The sequence below is a fragment of the Leucoraja erinacea genome, chromosome 20, assembly GCF_028641065.1.
Source record: "Leucoraja erinacea ecotype New England chromosome 20, Leri_hhj_1, whole genome shotgun sequence".
NCBI lineage: Eukaryota > Metazoa > Chordata > Chondrichthyes > Rajiformes > Rajidae > Leucoraja > Leucoraja erinaceus.
Window position 1 is genome coordinate 5687757 of NC_073396.1, and position 20445 is coordinate 5708201.

General features: G+C 46.1%; 1 protein-coding gene across 1 annotated transcript; it reads left to right on the plus strand.

Moving 5' to 3' along the window:
* The first annotated feature begins 1827 nt into the window (after nt 1-1827).
* Nucleotides 1828-18655, plus strand: ptcd1 (pentatricopeptide repeat domain 1). Its single transcript, XM_055651078.1, is given in 10 exon segments — nt 1828-1965; nt 2604-2917; nt 2919-3161; nt 4176-4316; nt 5694-5912; nt 6558-6659; nt 12384-13175; nt 14866-14982; nt 15641-15823; nt 18113-18655. Coding segments are annotated over 9 exon segments (2217 nt in total). The 5' UTR covers nt 1828-1965; nt 2604-2653; the 3' UTR covers nt 18269-18655.
* The last annotated feature ends 1790 nt before the right edge of the window (nt 18656-20445 follow it).

Sequence of the window (20445 nt, forward strand, 5' to 3'; positions counted from 1 at the left end):
TTCAAGGATCTGCAGATGGACCATGTGTCTTCAAGGATCCTCAGATGGACCATGACCTTGTTTCTTCAAGGATCCTCAGAGGGACCTTGTCTCCAAGGATCTGCAGATGAAAGTTGTGACTCCAAGTGACTGCAGGTGAACCTTGTGACTCCAAGGATCCTCAGATAGACTGTCTGTCTACAAGGAAATCCTTGTGATTCCAAGGATCTGCAGATGAAAGTTGTGACTCCAAGTAACTGTAGATGAACCTTGTGTGTGTGAGAAACTGCAGATGCTAGAATCTTGAGCAAAACACACAAAGTGCTGGAGTAACTCAGCAAGACAGGCTGCAACTGCAGAAGGAATGGACATTCCTAAAACGTAAAGTTCATCTTAACAGGTGAAGTAGTATATGTGGAGGGAAAAATGCAGACCACCTTTTGGTAGATATAAAGAACTGCAAATCCTGGTTTACAAAAAAAAACACACTGCTGGAGAAGGTCAAAGGGACTCAGAACATTTAAAATAGATTAACTATATTTATTTATTAAAACGCAATGCAGACTACATTGTAAATGCTCAGTAAATGTTTTCTCCATTTATATATGGTAGTGATTTTAACAGACAGAATAGTGCAAGCCATGTTACAGAAGGTATAGAAGATATTGGGAGCAATAATGTATAATTTATGGGAACAACGCTTCAAATCCCTCAGAGGGTTTCAGAGATGTGTTCTGGGAGTTAACTAGTCGTGGAAGAGATGTCCACATGAATGAAAGGGTACTTAAGAACAATTTGTTCCATGTAAGATAACTTTTCTTACATTATTGTATCGGTTGCTGCTGTTCGTTGAGTGTTTACTTATAAAGGATATTTTGTCAGTACTTGTCCTAGTCAACACTAACGTAAAAAGCCCCCTATATGTGGCGACTCTTTGCATATTTGTGAAAGCAAAACAAAGAATTTCACTGTGACGTGTCTCATGTGATATTAAAGTATCATTCAATGGGGTGGTACTGTGGCGCAGCAGTAGAGTTGCTGCCTTACAGCACCAGGGACTCAGGGTTGATCCTGACTACGGGCGCTGTCTGTACGGAGTTTGTACGTTCTCCCCTTGACCACGTGACTTTTCTCCGGGTGCTCCGGTTCCCTCTCTCACTCCAAAGACGTAGAGGTTTGTCGGTTAATTGGCTTGGTAAAATTGTAAATTGTCCCTCGTGTGTGATCGGCAGGGACTCAGTGGGCTGAAGGGCCTATTTCTACTCTGTATCTCTAAACTAAACTAAACTAAATTCATTAATTCAGTCCAATGAGCACCACAGAAGATAATTCCACAACATTGGAAACATAAATTGTAGAATTAGGTGCAGGAGTAGGCCATTGTGCCCTTCGAGCTGCACCGCCATTCAATATGATCATGGCTGATCATCCAACTCAGTATCCTGTACCTGCCTTCTCTCAATACCCCCTAATCCCCTTGGCCACAAGGGCCACATCTAACTCCCTCTTAAATATAGCCAATGAACTGGCCTCAACTACCCTCTGTGGCATAGAGTTCCAGAGCTTCACCACTCTCTGTGTGAAAACTTGGACTTGGATGAACTATATTGTTAGAACACACTCTGTCATTTCTAAAACTTGTTTTTAACACACACCCAGTGCTGTGGCTTTAATATTTACTGTGGAAAATACATTTACAAGTTGTTTTTGTCTTTTTGTAACCCATCCATAGATATTTAGTGGTGAGATATCGATTGCTCGGCGATCGACTCACCGGCCTTGCTGTGACGGACAGGAGGATTGGCCAATCATTGAGACGTACGGCCGCCCCCTTCGGCTGATGATCCAATAGCGGCCGTTGTGGGCGGGACTCCAGTCACACCGGAAGCACATGGGGACAAGGCTAGTCTATGGGGCAAGTTGTAGATGTGGAGGAAGGAACTGCAAGATATGGTTCAATTCCCTCAACGAGTTGTTTTGAACAAGGTACGTCTCTGAGGGGAATTTACGGAGATGGTTTAATATTCTTAAAGAATGTAGGAAGGAACTGCAGGTGATGGTTTATAGAGAGGGTTTTAATACCGTTAAAGAGTTGTTGGGAACAAGGTGTATCTATGGGGCAAGTTGTGGAGATGGTGGAGTTGTTGGGAACAAGGGGCAATTTACTAGAGATGGTTTAATTTCCTTAAAGAATTGCCCTGACCTGGGCACCGGTCAAGACTGCCCAAGACTGGATAGAACTAGTGTGATGGATGGTCAGCATGGCCTCGGTGGGCCGAAAGGCCTGTTTCCATGCCATATCTTTCAATTCTGACTACGGGTGCTGTCTGTACGGGGTTTGTACGTTTGCCGTGTGACAGCGTGGGTTTTCTCCGGGTGCTCCGGTTTCCTACCATGTTCCAAAAGACGTGCAGGATTGTAGGTTAATTTTGTTTCCGTAAATTGTCCCTAGTATGTAGGATAATGCTATATGGAGTGATCGCTGGTCAGCACAGACTCAATGGGCTGAAGGGCCTATTTCCACGCTGTATCTAAACTAAAGTAAGATCACCATTGAACCTCCTGTACTCCAAGGTATAAAGTTTGACGCGTATTGATTTTTCTCCTTACTTGAACCCCAACAGAGATATCCCTTGTGAAGAATCCAAACTGAAACAGGAAGAATTTGCAGACCATGACTTGGCCGAGATGTTTGCAGCTTCGGTACATTCCCCTGCATTGTCACCTTTTTCTGCATTCAGCAAACCGTCTCCAGTTCAGACACTTGAACATTCTTGGCAGGATCAGTCCTGTGGGACTCGTGCCCGCTGAAGGCGCAATGCGCCAAAGAAAGTTGGGACCTCCACACTGCAGATGGACGGGTTTATCCGTCACGGTCAACAGGTCTCAGAGCAGTGGTGACGGAAGTGGCTTGCGGGACCAAGCCCCGGCGAGACGGGACAGTGTCACACGCCTCAGCTGGGAGTGGAGCTAACTCGGAGGAATTTGGAACTCAAGGAAAATTCTACTCTGGCAGGAGGGTGTTCCGCAAAAGCTCTTCCCAGACGGCGGATTGCAGATACGGTGAAGCTGAGGATCAGGATGAAGAAGTTAATCGTCCGACAGTGAGCCGGAAGCAAGGTCGAAGGAACACTACCTACTGGTACTTCCTACAGTGTAAAAAACTCATCAAGGCTGATAAGGTCAAGAATTTTATTCCACGTTTTTCCTGGTTTTACTAAATGTAATGGTGTTACAAGAGAGGGCATTGTTACACTCAATTTGTGGTTCCTGCGTTTCTTCCTGGATCGATCCTGCCTAAGGGTGCAGCCTGTACGGAGTTTGCATGTTCTCCCTGTGACTGAGTGGGTTACCTTCGGGTGCTCCGGTTTTATCCCACATCCCAAAGACGTGCAGGTTTGTAGGTTCGATTCTAATCATGTATTGTCTCCACCGACTGGTTGGCACGCAACAAAAGATTTTTCACTGTGCCTTGGTACACGTGACAGCAAACTGAACTAAACTAAATTAATTGGCCTCTGCGAATTGCCACAAATGTGCAGGCTAAGGTAAGTCCATGGGGCAATTTACAGAGGTAGTTTAATTTCCTTCAAGAGTTGTCCTGAACTAGGCATCGGCACAGACCCGAGACTGGATGGGAAAGTGGGATAACATCGAACCACTGTGAACGGGTGATCAATAGTTGGTGTGGACATGATGGGCCGATGGGCCTGTTTCCCGAAACTAAACTAATCTCTACCAGCTGAGCCGCTGTGTCAATGTACAAAAAAGGCCAACATACTTTAAACATTCATTGTTGTCATGTGTGTGCAGGCCTGTCCGCTTGTTTGCTGAAGCTCTGGGTCTGTACATTATTTGTTTATTCCAACACTTGCTCCCATCATGACACGGTGGCGTAGTGGTAGAGCTGCTGCCTTACAGCACCCGGGTTCGATCCTAACTACGGGGTTTATACGTTTTCCCCGTGGTTTTGCCCGAAATCTTCGGTTTCCGCCCACACTCCAAGGAGATACAGGTCTGTAGGTTATTTAGCTTGGCGGAAATGTAAAAATGGTCCCCAGTCTGTGTAGGGTAGTGTTGATGTGCGGGGATTGCTGGGCGGCACGGACTCGGTGGGCCGAAGGGCCTGTTACTGCGTGTATCTCTAAACTAAACTAAATTGTTATAATCCTCACGATGGTGCCTCATGTTTGCAGTTAGCTGAAGCGTTGGACCTATTTGAGACCCGGATGTTGAAGGAAGAGCGGCTAGGTCCTGAAGAATACAATTACACTGTGCTGATAGGAGGATGTGGAAGAGCAGGTTACCTGAAAAAGGCCTTTAAACTCTACAATGATGTGAGTACCAGATACTGTACTGGGCATCCTCCTCCCACAATCCTTCCTCTGGCTTCACAATTTGTAACTCTTCAATCCCGTCTCGCGCCTTCTGCTTTAATCTCTAACCTGCGTTCCAAACCATCCGTCTATCGTTACCCCCCCCCCCCCCCCCCCACCTGTGTTCACCTAGTACCTGCTGCACTGTCTTGTCTTTCCTCTCTCCCAGCTTTCTTTCCCCCACCGCTGAGTTCCTCCCGCATTTTGTGTTTTGCCGTTTATCATGGTGACTGATTCAACAACTATAGGACTAGTGTTAGCATTTGAAGAAGGGTCCCGACCCAAAACGCACCAACCATGTTCTCCAGAGATGCTCGCTGACCCGTTGGGATTGGAAATGAACTGTTCTTAACACCTGATTAAGAAGGAACTGCAGATGCTGGAAAATCGAAGGTAGACAAAAAATGCTGGAGAAACTCAGCGGGTGAGGCTTCTTATAAACTCGAAATACGAGCAAGCATATGGATATCTACTTTAGGTATCTGAGATTTCATGCTCCTCAAAACACAAACTGCTGAAGTAACTCGGCGAGTCAGGCAGCATCTAGGTGGAGAAATGGACAGACAATGTTTCATGTTGAGATCCTTCTTCAGACTGATAGGGGGGGAGTGGGGAGAAAGCTGAAAAAGAGAGGTGAGACGATGCAGGTGAGGGGAGACACAAGGAACTGCAGGTGCTGGAGTCTTGAGTGAAACACAAGTGCTGGAGGAACATGGATAGGACAGGTTTGGAAGGATATGGACTGAACGCAGGCAGGTGGGCCCAGTGTAGCTGGGACATGTTGGCCAGGGTGGACAAGTTGGGCCGAAGGGCCTGTATCCACACTGTATCACTCTATGACTATATATCCTCAGTCAGCATGTCTGGATAGAATGGAACAGGTGACGTTTTGAGTCGGGTCAATGGATATTTAAAAAAGCGGAGATTGACAGGTTCTTGATTTGTGTAGGTATCGGAGGTTATGGGGAGAAGGCAGGAGAATGGGGCTCAGAGGGAAAGATAAATCAGCCATGGTACACACAAAATGCTGGAGTAATTCAGCGGGTGAGGCAGCATTTTTGGAGAAAAGGAATGGCCGATGTTTCGGGTATCGAGACCTGAAACGTCGCCCATTCCTTCTTTCCAGAGATACTGCCTCACCCGCTGAGTTTCTCCAGCATTTTGTGTCTACCTTCGATTTTACCAGCGTCTGCAGTTCCTTCTTACACGATAACCTACATTCAACTATAATTGAATGGCGGAGTAGACTCAATGGGCCGAATTGCCTAATTCTGTTCCTATGTCGTATGAACATGGGCATGTAAATTTTTTTTAAAGGATTAATATTTCTCTTTGCAGATGAAGAAAAGAGGGCTGGTCCCCTCGGAAGCCACCTATACTGCTCTGTTCAATGCTTGTGCAGAGTCACCATGGAAGGATACAGGCCTTCAGTTTGCGACAAAGCTTCGGGAAGAATTAAGGACCAAGAATATCCAAATGAACCTGATTGCATACCATGCCCTGCTGAAGACACACGCTATCTGCTCCAATCTCAGGGCCTGCTTTGATGTGGTTCGGGTAAGCACCTGCACAAAAATGCCACTTGAAATCTTTAGTTTAATTCATAGTTTAGTTTGGAGATACAGTGCGGAAACAGGCCCTTCGACCCGCCAAGTCCACCCCGACCAGCGATCCCCGCACACTAACACTATCATGACGGGACACACACTAGGGACAATTTACAATTTTACTGAAGCCAATTAACCCACAAACATGTACGTCTTTGGAGTGTGGGAGGAAACCGAAGCACCCAGAGAAAACCCACGCAGGTCACGGGGAGAACGTACAAACTCCGTACAGACAGCGGTAGAGTTGCTGCCTTACAGGTTCGATCCTAACTACTTTACGGAGTTTGTACGTTCTCCATATGACCGCGTGGGTTTTCTCGGGGTGCTCCGGTTTACTAAAGATGTGCAGGTTTGTAGGTTAATTGGATTCTGTAAATAGTTCCTAGTGTGTAGGATTGAAGTAGTTTACGGGTGACCCCTGGTCAGTGTGGACTGGGTGGGCTGAACGACCTGTTTCCACACTGTATCTCTCGAACAAAATGAAAATGATTTTTTTGAAAAACTACTGCTGGGACAAGTTGTAGGTGAGCACGTTAAACTTCATATGGTGTTGCTGCCTTTCTTACCAGAACGGCCTTGTGTGTTTCTATTTCAGGAAATAGTTCTCAGTGGTCATGAGATTAATGTAGAAACATTCAGCACTTTAATGATGGCCAGCATCACGGACACCGACAATGGCTTTAGGTATTCATTACAGGTAAATAGAACATTTTCTTTTCTGTTCCCTCCCATGGTGGAATTTACAGGATAATCTACCAGGTTTAAAAGCCCTGTCCCACGGTACGAGTTGATTCCAAGAGTTCTCCCGAGTTTGCCCTGATTCAAACTCGGAGATTTACGTTAATGGCCACTTGTCGGTACTCGGGGCTCTCGTGGACTTTTTTCATTGTGTTGAAAAATCTTCACGAGTCTTCCATATACCATATAACCATATAACAATTACAGCACGGAAACAGGCCATCTCGACCCTTCTAGTCCGTGCCGAACACATAATCTCCCCTAGTCCCATATACCTGCGCTCAGACCATAACCCTCCATTCCCTTCCCGTCCATATAACTATCCAATTTATTTTTAAATTATAAAAATGAATCTGCCTCCACCACCCTCACTGGAAGCTCATTCCACACAGCTACCACTCTCTGAGTAAAGAAGTTCCCCCCTCATGTTACCCCTAAACTTCAGTCCCTTAATTCTCAAGTCATGTCCCCTTGTTTGAATCTTCCCTACTCTCAGTGGGAAAAGCTTTCCCACGTCAACTCTGTCTATCCCTCTCATCATTTAAAAAACCTCTATCAAGTCCCCCCTTAACCTTCTGCGCTCCAAAGAATAAAGCCCTAACTTTTTCAACCTTTCTCTGTAACTTAGTTGCTGAAACCCAGGCAACATTCTAGTAAATCTCCTCTGTACTCTCTCTATTTTGTTGACATCCTTCCTATAATTAGGCGACCAAAATTGTACACCATACTCCCAGAATTGGCCTCACCAATGCCTTGTACAATTTTAACATTACATCCCAACTTCTATACTCAATGCTATGATTTATAAAGGCCAGCACATCAAAAGCTTTCTTTACCACCCTATCTACATGAGATTCCACTTTCAGGGAACTGCACAGTTATTCCCAGATCCCTCTGTTCACCTACATTCTTCAATTCCCTACCATTTACCATGTACGTCCTATTTTGATTTGTCCTGCCAAGATGTAGCACCTCACACTTATCAGCATTAAACTCCATCTGCCATCTTTCAGCCCACTCTTCCAACTGGCATAAATCTCTCTGTAGAATTTGAAACTCTACTTCATTACCCGCAACCCCACCTATCTTAGTATCATCTGCATACTTACTAATCCAATTTACCACACCATCATCCAGATCATTGATGTACATGACAAACAACAGTGGACCCAACACCCGTGCTTACCTGACATTAGCGAGTCTTCCCGAGTACCTGCCGTTAACGCTAAGAGACGTCCCCGAGCTCCGACGTACCCGCTACGTTCATTCTCCGTGCTTACCACGAGTTTGATTTTTTTTATACTAGGGAGAGCTCTTGGAATGAACTCGTACCGTGGGACAGGGCTTTTAGGTTAGCTTATTCCCAACAACCATCAGGCTCTTGAATACTTGACTACACTTCCCGCAACTAGGAATTATAGACCATCTCTTGTTGCACTAAGGACGTTGGGGTTTTTCTCACTAATATTGGGCTTATTAATTTATTAAATCTCCATATTCTCTAAGTGCATTGTGTTTACAGGCTTGTCATGATGCTGCAAGTAAGAATTTCATTGTCTGTTGTTGGTACATATGACAATTAAATACTCTTGACTTAACTCTTGAAACCGGAGTCACCTGAAACACACTTTAAAGCATATTCTTTAAGCCTGTATAACTACACATAACATTTGCAATGCTCCACAATTCAGCATTTATCTTCCAATGTCTCTCTGAGTGTGTTTTAAGATATTTCCTAAGAAGCTTATTAGCGTCGGCACATTGGCGCAGCGGGTAGAGCCGCTGCCTCAGGGCGCCAGAGTCACGGGTTCGATCCTGACCTCGCATGCCATCAGTGTGGAGTCGGCACGTTCTCCCTGGAACCACATGGGTTTTCTCCAGGTGCTCTGGTTCCCTCCCACAACTGAATGACGTGCAGGTTTGTTATAGGGGCAGCTTAATTGGCCTCTCTAAACTACCCCTAGTCTGTAGGGAGTAGGTGGGGGGGAAAAGGATGATTGAGAGGGGATCTTATAGAAACGTACAAAATTCTTAAGGGGTTGGACAGGCTAGATGCAGGAAGATTGTTCCCGATGTTGGGGAAGTCCAGGACAAGGGGTCACAGCTTAAGGATAAGGGGGAAATCCTTTAGAACCGAGACGAGGAGAACTTTTTTTTCACACAGAGAGTGGTGAATCTCTGGAACTCTCTGCCACAGAGGGTAGTTGAGGCCAGTTCCTTGGCTATATTTAAGAGGGAGTTAGATGTGGCCCTTGTGGCTAAAGGGATCAGAGGGTATGGAGAGAAGGCAGGTACGGGATACTGAGTTGGATGATCAGCCATGATCATATTAAATGGCGGTGCAGGCTCGAAGAAGGCCGAATGGCCTACTCCTGCACCTAATTTCTATGTTTCTATGTTTCTATGTTTCTATGTAGAACGTGTGTGAGGGGCTGATCGATGGGCGGTATAGACTTGGTGGGCTGAAGGGCCTGTTTCCACGCTGTCTCTCTAAACTTAAATCAGTCCTGATCACTCCTCTGACTAACCTGCAGGAACTGACAGCGGGGAATCATGAGCTGAATGATCCAGGCCACCGCTCAGGGTAACAGCACCACCTTGCTGTGCCATTTAATTAAAGTGGGAGTGCTGGAAGTCCGATCTTGCCTCTTTGTCCAATAGAGTCGTATAGCACGGAAACTGGCCCCTCAGCCCCATGTGCCCACGTTGACCATCAACGTTAGTCTCACTTGCCCATGTTTGGCCCATATTCCTCTGAACCTTTCCTATCCCTGTACCTGTCCAAATGCCTTTTAAATGTAGTTATTGTTCCTGTCTCAATCACGGTGGCGCAGCGGTAGAGTTACTGTCTCACAGCGCCAGAGACCTGGGTTCGATCCTGACTATGGGTGCTGTCTGTACGGAGTTTGTACGTTCTCTCTGTAACCTGCGTGGGTTTTCTCCTCGATCTCTGGTTTCCTCCACCACTCCAAAGACGTACAGGTTTGTAGGCTAATTGGCTTGGTAATTTTGTAAATTATCCCTAAGTGGGTGTCGGATAGTGTTAGTGTGCGGGGATCGCTGGTCGGAGCGGATTTGGTGGGCCGAAGGGCCTGTTTCCGCGCTGTATCTCTCAACTAAACTCAACACAAACACAAAGGATCAGTCTGAAGAAGGTTTTCGGCCCGAAACGTCGCCTATTTCCTTCGCTCCATAGATGCTGCTGCACTCGCTGAGTTTCTTCAGCAATTTTGTGTACCTTCGATCTTCCAGCATCTGCAGTTCCTTCTTCAACACAAACCTCCTCTGGCAGCTCATTCCCAATATGATGGAGACATTTTCTGCCTCCTCTTTCTTCTCAGCGAGGTGATGTACTGTCGAGTCTCAGCGGGGTTTATCGAAGTCAGAGTTAATCTCTCTTTTCTGATGTCTTCTAAAGGTCACTCCCTTTTTTATCTCAATGGGTTTCCCGGAAAATGAAAGAGTAACGTCTGCGTCAGATGTGCTATTGTACTAAATGTCACCGCTCGAGCTTCGAGTGGCAATGGGCGGACATTGTGTGGACGTTGCTCTTTTTACCGCGTTCCCAAATTCAAAGAAACCGATATAAAATCCGACAGGAATGGACAGTAAACAATTCTTCAAAAAGGAGAATGCGGCAGATAAACGCAGCGGTGAGCCGAGCAAAGCTGAGATTGTCACACAGCGTGAAGGGAAAGGTGAGCAAGTCTGGTACACCATGGTCCACCGAGGAAACGAATGATGGAGGCAAAGCATTACGATGAATATTCGTTAAAAGATGTAGCTGAACTTGTTGAGGCTCGAAGTAATTGCCCAGTGCAGCGAAAAGCTGCTTGAAGAATCGATCTGAGAGAGAAAGGATTTACTTTCACAAAAACACATCACATCTACAGGACTCACGGAGAGGTTTAAAATCAATGAAATACTTTTTGCAGTACCTGATCGTCAGATTTCCCCCCCCCCCCCCCCAGCACTCGACTCCACAGGACAGTAAATCCTGCTTTGGTGGTTATAACCTGCTGTGGACTCTGCTGGGGCAGAACGTTAGGAGAGCTCTTACCTCTCTTCAAATAGCGTGAAGGACTTGCCGAGTTCCACTTGCGATGGAGAGGGAGTATTGATCCAGTGTCTTGCCTGAAATGTTACTTTCTATTTACTTGCCTCTACCGAAGTCGACTGAGAATATCAAGTACACACACCCACAAAATGTTTTAGACTTTAGAGAGACAGCGTGGAAACAGGCCCTTCGGCACATCGGGTTTGCCACTGACCAGGAACTGCAGATGCTGGAAAATCGAAGGTAGACAAAAAATGCTGGAGAAACTCAGCGGGTGCGGCAGCGTCTATGGAGCGAAGGAAATAGGCAACGTTTCGGGACGAAACCCAAAAGGGTTTCGGCCCGAAACGTTACCTATTTCCTTAGGTCTGAAGAAGGGTTTCTCTAAGAACGGGTTGCCTGAAGTTGCCCATTTCCTTAGGTCTGAAGAAGGGTTTCGGCCCGAAACGTTGCCTATTTCCTTCGCTCCATTGATGCTGCTGCTGCACCCGCTAAGTTTCTCCAGCATTTCTGTCTATCTCCCACTGACCAGCGACCCCCGTATCACCAACGCTATCCTACACACTCGGGACAATTTACGATTTACGGAAGCCAATTGACCGACAGTTGTACGACTTTGGAGAGTGGGCGGAAAGCGGAGAAAACCCACGCGGTCACAGGGGTAACGTGCAAACTCCGCACAGACGACACCCATAGTCAGGATTGAACCCAGGTCGCTGCCGCTGTAAGGCAGCCTCGGACTACCTTTGATCGGTCTTTACTGGACTTTATCTTGCATTAAACGTTATTCCCTTTATCATGTATCTGTACACTGGGGATGGCTCGGTTGTAATCATGTGTTGTCTTTCAGCTGACTGGATAGCATGCAACAAAAGCTTTTCACCTCGGTACACGTGACATTAATCTAAACTCAAACTCAAAACAGAAGGGTCCCGAAAAATCATTTATCCATGGCCTCCAATGATGTTGCCTAACCGCGAAGCTACTCTACACAACATTCCAGCATCTACAGTTCCTTGTGTCTATTTTAAACTCTAGTGTTTCATTGTAATTTTCTCCTCCCGGTATGATCAATGTTGCCATTGTGGTTCTCGCAGGCTCGTCCATCAGAACATACATCTCGATGTTGGACTCGCTTGCCTTTCTTGTGTTCAAGAGAGAGTTAGGTATAGCTCTTGGGACTAACAGAATCAAGGGATATGGGGGGAGAAAGCAGGAACAGGGTACTGATTATGGATGTTGGGCCATGATCATATTGAGTGGCGGTATTGGCTCAAAGGGACGAATGGCCTACTCCTGCACCTATTTTCTTTAATTTTCCTCCCTCCCCCTTTCCACCCTCCCCCTTCCACCCTGCCCCTTCCTCCCTCTCTCCCTCCCCTCTCCTCCTCCCTCCCTCCCCCTCTCCTCTCTCCCTCCCTCTCTCTCCCTCAGATCTGGCCCTCCCCCTCCCTCCCTCCCTCCCTCCCTCCCTCCCTCCCCTCCCTCCCTCCCTCCCCTCCCTCCCTCCCTCCCTCCCTCCTCTCTCCCTCCCTCCCTCTCCCTCCTCCTCCCCCCCCCCCCCCTCCTCCCTCCCTCCCTCCCTCCCTCCCCTCCCTCCCTCCCTCCCTCCCTCAGACAGGGCAGATCTGGCGAGAGATGCTCAGACAGGGCATTCGGCCCGATGCCAAGAGCTACAACCTACTGCTGAGGGCTACCAGGGACTGTGGCATTGGGAACCCTACGGTGGCATCCCATGCACTGTTGGGCGACGAGGGTGGAACGTGGCAACTGAAGCAGCGCAGGAAGGTTCATAAGCTCCGAGGTCCTGTCCAGAAACGCGCAGGACACGGCAAAGATCCCAACACTTTGACCATGGACTCGCTGGAAGCGCAGTTGTTCAGCTTACCCTCCAGCGAGCCCCGGGGGACTGCATTAACCTCACGCAAAGACTCTGGAGTTGAGGATGGGCTCGCCAATGCAACTCCACTAGGACCAACTGAACCACCAAACCTCCCATCTAAACGTAGCCATGGAAAAGAAATGTCACCAGGAGAACAACCTTTAGAACTTGTTCCCAGGAATGAAATCCCCCTCATCGATTCAGGCACCAAGGGGTTCCCTCAAAGTAATCTACCTAATCTACTCCACCTCCAGGTCAACAAGAAGAACCTCGTCTCTCTGGGAACAGCAAGTGCACCTCATGACAGGCTGGCACTGGTCGGATACCTGGATGGTTTTCTAAATCAAATGAAGGAAGATAATGTGGTGCCAGATATTAAAACCTTCACGCTGTTGGCCGACATAGTAGAAGCAAACAGCCTGTCCGAATCTTCCCTGCTCACCCTCATGGAAGAGAGTGGTGTGAAGCCAGACATTTCATTCTTTAACACCATGATTAGGAAAAAAAGCAGGTTGGGAGATCTGGAAGGTGCTAAGGTAAGTGATTATGTCTTTAGCAGTAGATTCGCACATAAAGAACTTCAGGCTGAATCACCCTTTGGCCACGTCCATCCTGACCAATCTGTTTGTTCACTCAGACAATAGACAATAGTACACAAAGGTACACAAAAATGCTGGAGAAACTCAGCGGGTGCAGCAGCATCTATGGAGCAAAGGAAATAGGCAACGTTTCAGGATGAAACCCTTCTTCAAAAAAATCAAAAGTAGACAAAAATGCTGGAGAAACTCAGCAGGTGAGGCAGCATCTATGGAGAGAAGGAAACCCTTCTTCGTCTGAAGAAGGGTTTCGGCCCAAAACGTTGCCCATTTCCTTCGCTCCATAGATGCTGCTGCACCCGCTGAGTTTCTCCAGCATTTTTGTGTACCTTCGATTTTCCAGCATCTGCAATTCCTTCTTAAACACAATAGACAATAGGTGCAGGAGGAGGCCATTCGGCCCTTCGAACCAGCACCACCATTCAATGTGATCATGGCTGATCATCCCCAATCAGTACCCCGTTCCTGCCTTCTCCCCATATCCCCTGACTCTGCTATCTTTAAAATCCCTTTCTAGCTCTCTCTTGAAAGCATCCAGAGACCGGCCTCCCCCACCCTCTGCGGCAGAGAATTCCACAGACTCACAACTCTCTGAAGAAATTCTGTCTGAAGATGGGTCTCGACCCAAAACGTCGCCTATTCCTTCTTCTCCATCAAGCTGCCTCACCCGCTGAGTTTCTCCAGCATTTTTGTCTACTTTTGATTTATTCCAGCAGCTGTAGTTCTTTCTTAAACCTTCTTTACCATTCTTCATTTTTGCCTAAAATCATTCTGGACCATAATTTAAATTGTAGATACATTGTAATCAGAGGAAGTGTCCCAACCCAAAACGTGACCTGTCCATTCCCTCCACAGATGCTGCCTGACCCGCCGAGTAACTCCAGCACTTAGTGTTTTACTCTCACTTAGATTGCCATGCTTACGGTATGGGCTCTTGCCTTGCCGGAGCGGAAAAGACTACAAAAAGTAGTAAACACTGCCCAGTCCATCATCGGCTCTGAACTCCCTACCATCGAGAGGATCTATCGCAGTTGCTGCCTCAAAAAGCTGGCAGCATTATCAAGGACCCACATCATCCTGGCCACACACTCATCTGCCCGCTACCTTCAGGTAGAAGGTACAGGAGCCTGAAGACTGCAATGACCAGGTTCAGGAATAGCTACTTCCCCACAGTCATCCGGCTATTAAACTCAACTCCAACAAAACTGTGAACATTAATAGCCCATTATCTGTTTATTTGCACTTTATCTGTTTAGTTACTCATTTGTGTGTGCGTATATATTTATATAATGGTATATGGACACACTGATCTGTTCTATATTCATGCCTACCATATTCTGTTGTGCTGAAGCAAAGCACGGATTTCATTGTTCTATCTGGGACACATGACAATAAACTCTCCTGAATCTTGACAGAAACTCAACTGAAGCTGTTCAAATTAATTTAATTCTCAACTGTTATAGGAAGCAGACCCCAGGCTGGTCTGAAATGTAATTTAGATTCCTGAAGACAACTTTATTTTACTGGTACATACATTACCAATGGCCTACACTCAGTTTCTGTTCAGTATGTCGCTAAGCAGTAAGCAGTTGTTCCCTTTTTACAGCCCAATGATATGTTTATTCTTCAGGCTTTATTACCTGTTCTGGTTGAGCGAGGCTTATCACCAAACATGTACACTTTCTGCAACCTGGCAATCGCCTGCACAAAGGACAGCGATGGATTGAAGCTCCTCCAAGACATGAAGGTAATCGTTTATTATTCACACTTTATTGTCACGTGCACCTAAGTACAGTGAAATTCTTCTTTGCATACAGTTCAGTGACAATCTCTACTTTAGACTTTGGAGATTTAGATGCACAGTCTTTTAGCCAGAGTAGGGGAATCGAGGACCAGAGGACATAGGTTCAAGGTGAAGGGGAAAAGATTGAATAGGAATTCGAGGGGTATCGTTTGAGGGTGGTGGGTGTGTGGAACAAGCTGCCAGAGGAGGTAGTGGAGGCTGGGGCTATCCCATCGTTTAAGGGACAGTTGGACAGGTACATGGATAGGACGGGTTTGGAGGGTTATGGATCAAGCGCATGCAAGTGGGACTAGCGTAGCTGGGATATTGCTGGCCGGTGTGGGCGAGTTGGGCCAAAGGACCTGTTTCCACACTGTATTACCATATGACTTTCTCTATGACTATATAGCACAGAAACGGGCCCTTTGGCCCACCGAAGATTTAATAGGAACCTGAGGGGTAGCTTATTTACACAAAAGGTGGTGGGTGCCTGGAACGAGCTGCCGGAGGAGGTAGCTGAGGCATGTACTGTGGTTCCTATATCGCCTTCCCGATGGCAGGAGTGAAATGAGTGTGTGGCCGGGGTGGTGCAGCGTCCATTGAGGCTCTCACTTTATTTCAGCTCTCTGGAGTAACCCCCAATGTCAACGTCTACAGCGCCCTGATCAATAACGCAGCCAAGCAGTTGGACTATGTGTATCTTACCAACATCCTGCGCGACATGGCGAAGAATCAAGTGGCACCCAACGAAGTTGTCCTCAAGCAACTGGAGTTTGTCGCCAAGTACCCTCCAAATATTGACAAGGTTTGTGATGAACACTGTAGCATATTTTAAAAAGGCCTGGATAGAGTGGATGTGGAGAGGATGTTTCCACTGGTGGGAGAGTCTAGGACCAAAGGTCATGGCCTCAGAATTTAAGGATGTTCCTTTAGGAAGGAGATGAGGAGGAATTTCTTTAGTCAGAGGGTGGTGAATCTGTGGAACTCATTACCACAGACGGCTGTGGAGGCCAAGTCAGTCGATATTTTTACGTTGGTGTTAAATAGATTCTGGATTAGTACGGGTGTCGGGTTGTGGGGGAAAAGGCAGGAGATGGGGTTAAGAGGGAAAGATAGATCGGCCATGATTGAATGGCAAAGTAGACTTTGGGCCTGATGGACTAATTCTGCTCCGATCACTTATGAAAAGTTATTTTTAAATGTTTGTTTCTAAACCATCTCCTATGCATTCTGTAACCAGGAGATGTGTGGATATTGGCTGAGTTCATTGAATAGTCCTTTGCTCGGAGTCACAGGCAATGTGGCCGTCTCCAGAAATGAACTCTGCGTGCAATTGTGGGCCATAAGCGAGTTCGGTATTCCGACTGCGCGTGACCAGGTCATAGGTCACTCGCCATAAACATTGGTGGTAACAGAGCAGCTGTGTACATACAGGCGGTCCAGTGGCGGTTCGTCAGCGCTTGCAGCGTCGGGGACCCGTGTTTGTTCCTGGCTGCGGATGAGGCTCGGGTCTGTGAGCGCGCTCTCCCGTCTCCCACTCGCATCCTCCCACTCTCTCTCGCTGTTACACCCCGCTCTCCCGCAACCTGGCACCCCCGTTCCTCAGATTAAATATATTTTTTACACATAAATTATGAATAAAGATAAGAATTTATACAGTTTATACAGCCAGCTTTTTCTTTATGGCGAATGACCTTTGACAAATCCCATGATTCCTTGCCTTTTTCGGAATACCGAACTCGCTTATTGTCTGCCCATTGACCTTATGCTGTCAAAAGGTGTCGGAGAGTTTAATGTGCATTTGCTGAAATTACGTTTAGTCGTTTTGCTGCCTTCACTAATTTTTGCAGTGTTCCAGATTTTACAGGTAATTAAGTTGGAAAGGGAATAGTGACAGACTAATAAAACACCCATTCGCAGCAAAATATCTCACAGAGGTACAGGTATACGACTAATGAAGCACTTCTGTTGGGCAATATTGTAGAAAAGGAAAATGCAGCAGATTCCCACAGGGAACCACAACACAAAATTGGCTGCACTGATTCAGCTAAGAATATTTAGCCAGAAGTCAGAAATCCCTTGTCTACTGTAGCAATGATTTAATGTCACTGCAGGTAACAGGTAAATAGGACCTCGCTTTTCATCTCTTCCAATCCACATGGCTTTTACAGGAAAACCCATCGCTTAGACAGGTACATGGATAAGAAAGGTTTAGAGGGAATGTAATAAAAAGGAACTGCAGATGCTGGTTTATTCCAAAGATGGCCACAAAATGCTGGAATAACTTAGCTGATCGGGCAGCATCTCTGGGGAAATGCATGGGTGACATATCGGGTCGAGACCTTTTCTCAGTCGGAGGAAGAGTCACCTATCCATTTTCTCCAGAGATTCTTCCTGACCTACAGAGTTACTCCAGCATTTTGTGGCTATCTAAGGTTTAGAGGGATACGGACCAGATGTGGGCAAATGGGACAAGCTTAGATGGGGCATCTTGGTCGGCATGGATGAGTTGGGCCAAAGGGCCTGTCCTGTGCTCTTTCACCCAACAGGACCCTGTCCTGTGTATTAGAAAACATGGCAGTTACATAAAAGGTAGCAACAGCAAATAATGCAACTGACATCAGATGGAGACTGCACAAGGCATGTTCTTTTTATGAAATATCCCTACTACTTTATTATTATTTGGTCATTATTTGGCAGCCCACCATAGTTATATTAACATTATCATGATTATTGCAATGGATAGTTTTGTCTCAAATTAATGATGCATTATTATCTTTAGAGTGCTAAATGACTTATTGCATTTGGCTCCAGCTGTTTTATAGACTATAACCAACACTTCTTAGAGGAACATATGGGTTAGGAGGTTGTTAGAGTAGTTAATACTGTTTAAATTCACAAGCTTTGATAAAGGACCTGAGTGAATGATTGATTGAATTTACGATTTACAGAAGCCAATTGACCGACAATTATACGACTTTGGAATGAGAAAACCCACGTGGTCACAGGGATAACGTACAAACTCCAATAAAAGTTGATTGATTGATTGATTGATGATGCACTTAACCTGATTTATCTTTTTTTTTCTTCCCAGTATAAGTCGAGAAACATTTATCTTGAAAAAATTGATGGCTTTCGAGGATATTACTATCGCTGGTTAAACTTTATGCCTGGAATGGAAACACCACATCCATGGGAAAAGTACCGACTGAGGAGTAATGTTCGCAAAGAAGAACTAAACCACTCGTAAATACTGCAACTGGAGATGACGGCAGAGGATGATGCATCAGTTATAGAACTTAGTGCAGTATCAATTTGCAGCCTTTCATTTCCGTTGAATTCATCCACCACTGCTGCTTTGTCCCACACGATCCTGGGCAGTGTTATCAAAGTACACAGAGGAATGTCAGCTCTGTCTTCTTCTTCCTGCGTATGGCCTGCACAGCCTAAAGTTGTAGGACAACTTGTTCTATTTGATCGTGCACGCCAGGCTGATTGCATTCGTCGAAACAGGGCGGGGTCCACCTGAAGGTTGCAATCTCCCCCCCCCACAACCCCCAGTTAGCTCTGTGAAAGTCGAATAAATGGACACTTTATTATTGATTGTGTATAGCTTATGTAATTAAAAAAAGATCTTTAAATGGATCAGTGTGATGATTGTGGCTACCTAACATAAATTCCTATCTCTAACGTGCTGGAAAGCTGCAAACCTCCAAATAGAGTGCACACTATTTCATAGAAATAATTACAGCACAAAAGGTGACCATTCAGCCTGATGACTCCATACTAGCTTTATTACCACAAGACACAGGAGCAGAATTAGGCCATTCAGCCCATTGAGTCATGGCTGATTCTGCTCCACCATTCAATCATGGCCGATCTATTTTCCCTTCCAAACCTATTCGCCTGCCTTCTCCCTGCAACCTTTGGCACCCTTCCTAATCACGAAGTGGAATTCCCTGCCACAGAGGGCAGTGGAGGCCAAATCCACTGGATGGATTTAAGAGAGAGTTAGATAGAGCTCTTGGGGCTAGTGGAATCAAGGGATATGGGGAGAAGGCAGGCACGGGTTATTGATTGGGGATGATCAGCCATGATCACAATGAATGGCGGAGCTGGCTCGAAGGGCTGAATGGCTTCCTCCTGCACCTATTTTCTATGTTTCTTAGCTATTCATCTCTGCTTTAAAAATCCAATGGCTTGGCCTCCACAGCTGTCTGTGGCAAATAATTCCAGATTCACCACCCTCTGGCTAAAGAAATTCCTTCTCATCTCCATTCTAAAGATACATCCTTTTACTGTAAGGCTGAGCACTTGGGTTCTAGACTCTCCCATTACTGGAAACATCCTATTCTAGCTCTCCCATTTCCCAACAATCCCCTCCAGCACCATTTTGAATCTGCTTCCATGATACCGTGGCAGTGCATTTTAAACCCTAACCAGTTAGTGTGAAAAAGTAATTTCTTTCAAGTTTTGTACGTGGGACGTATCTTGAGTTTTTTGAAGATGTGACCAAAAAGGTGGATGAGGGCAGAGCTGTAGATGTACATATGGACTTCAGCAAAGCATTTGGCAAGGTTCCGCACAGTAGGCTGCTCTGGAAGGTTAGATTGCATGGGATCCAAGGAGAAATAGCTGAATGGATAGAAAATTGGCTTCATGGAATGAAGCAAAGGGTGATGGTGGAAGGTTTCTTCTCAGACTGGAGTGGAGGCCTGTGACTCGTGTGCCTCAGGGTTTGGTGCTGGGCCCGTTACTGTTTGTAATCTATATCAATAATTTGGATGAGAACATGTATGGCAAGATGAGCAAATTTGCTGATGATATAAAAGTGGGTGGCTTTACAGATAGTGAAGATGGTTGTTTAGGTGTATTACTGTCACGTGTACCGAGGTACAGTGAAAAGCTTTGTGTTGAAAAATTGCAGTAGGATCTTGATCGATAGACCCAAGTGGGCTGATGGCACTTTGGCCATCATCAGTCACATTATTGAGCATAGATCATGCTGCATTCATTCACCAGCGTGGCTTTTGGATGTGAGAGGAGACCAGAGCAAGGGGGGAACTCACATGATCATGGGGAAGAACTTAGCTGAGGAAATGGAAATTGACGTGTTGAATAACAGAAACCAAATTTCAGGGGTAACTGTGCATGCATAACTTACTATCTGACTAGCTGCACCAGAGGAAGCCATTCAGCCCACCCATGCTAGCTCACTGCTGAGAAAAACAAATTGAACTCCAACATCTTCACCATTATTAGATCCGATATTGAGTTAAGGGGAAAGAATGGACTAAAATCATTATTACAAAAGCCACCCTGCTTAGTTTAGAGATACAGCTTGGAAACAGGTCCTTCAGCCCAACCAGTCCACGCCAACTAATAGACTATCGTTCTACTATCCCACCCTCGCATCCAATACACCAG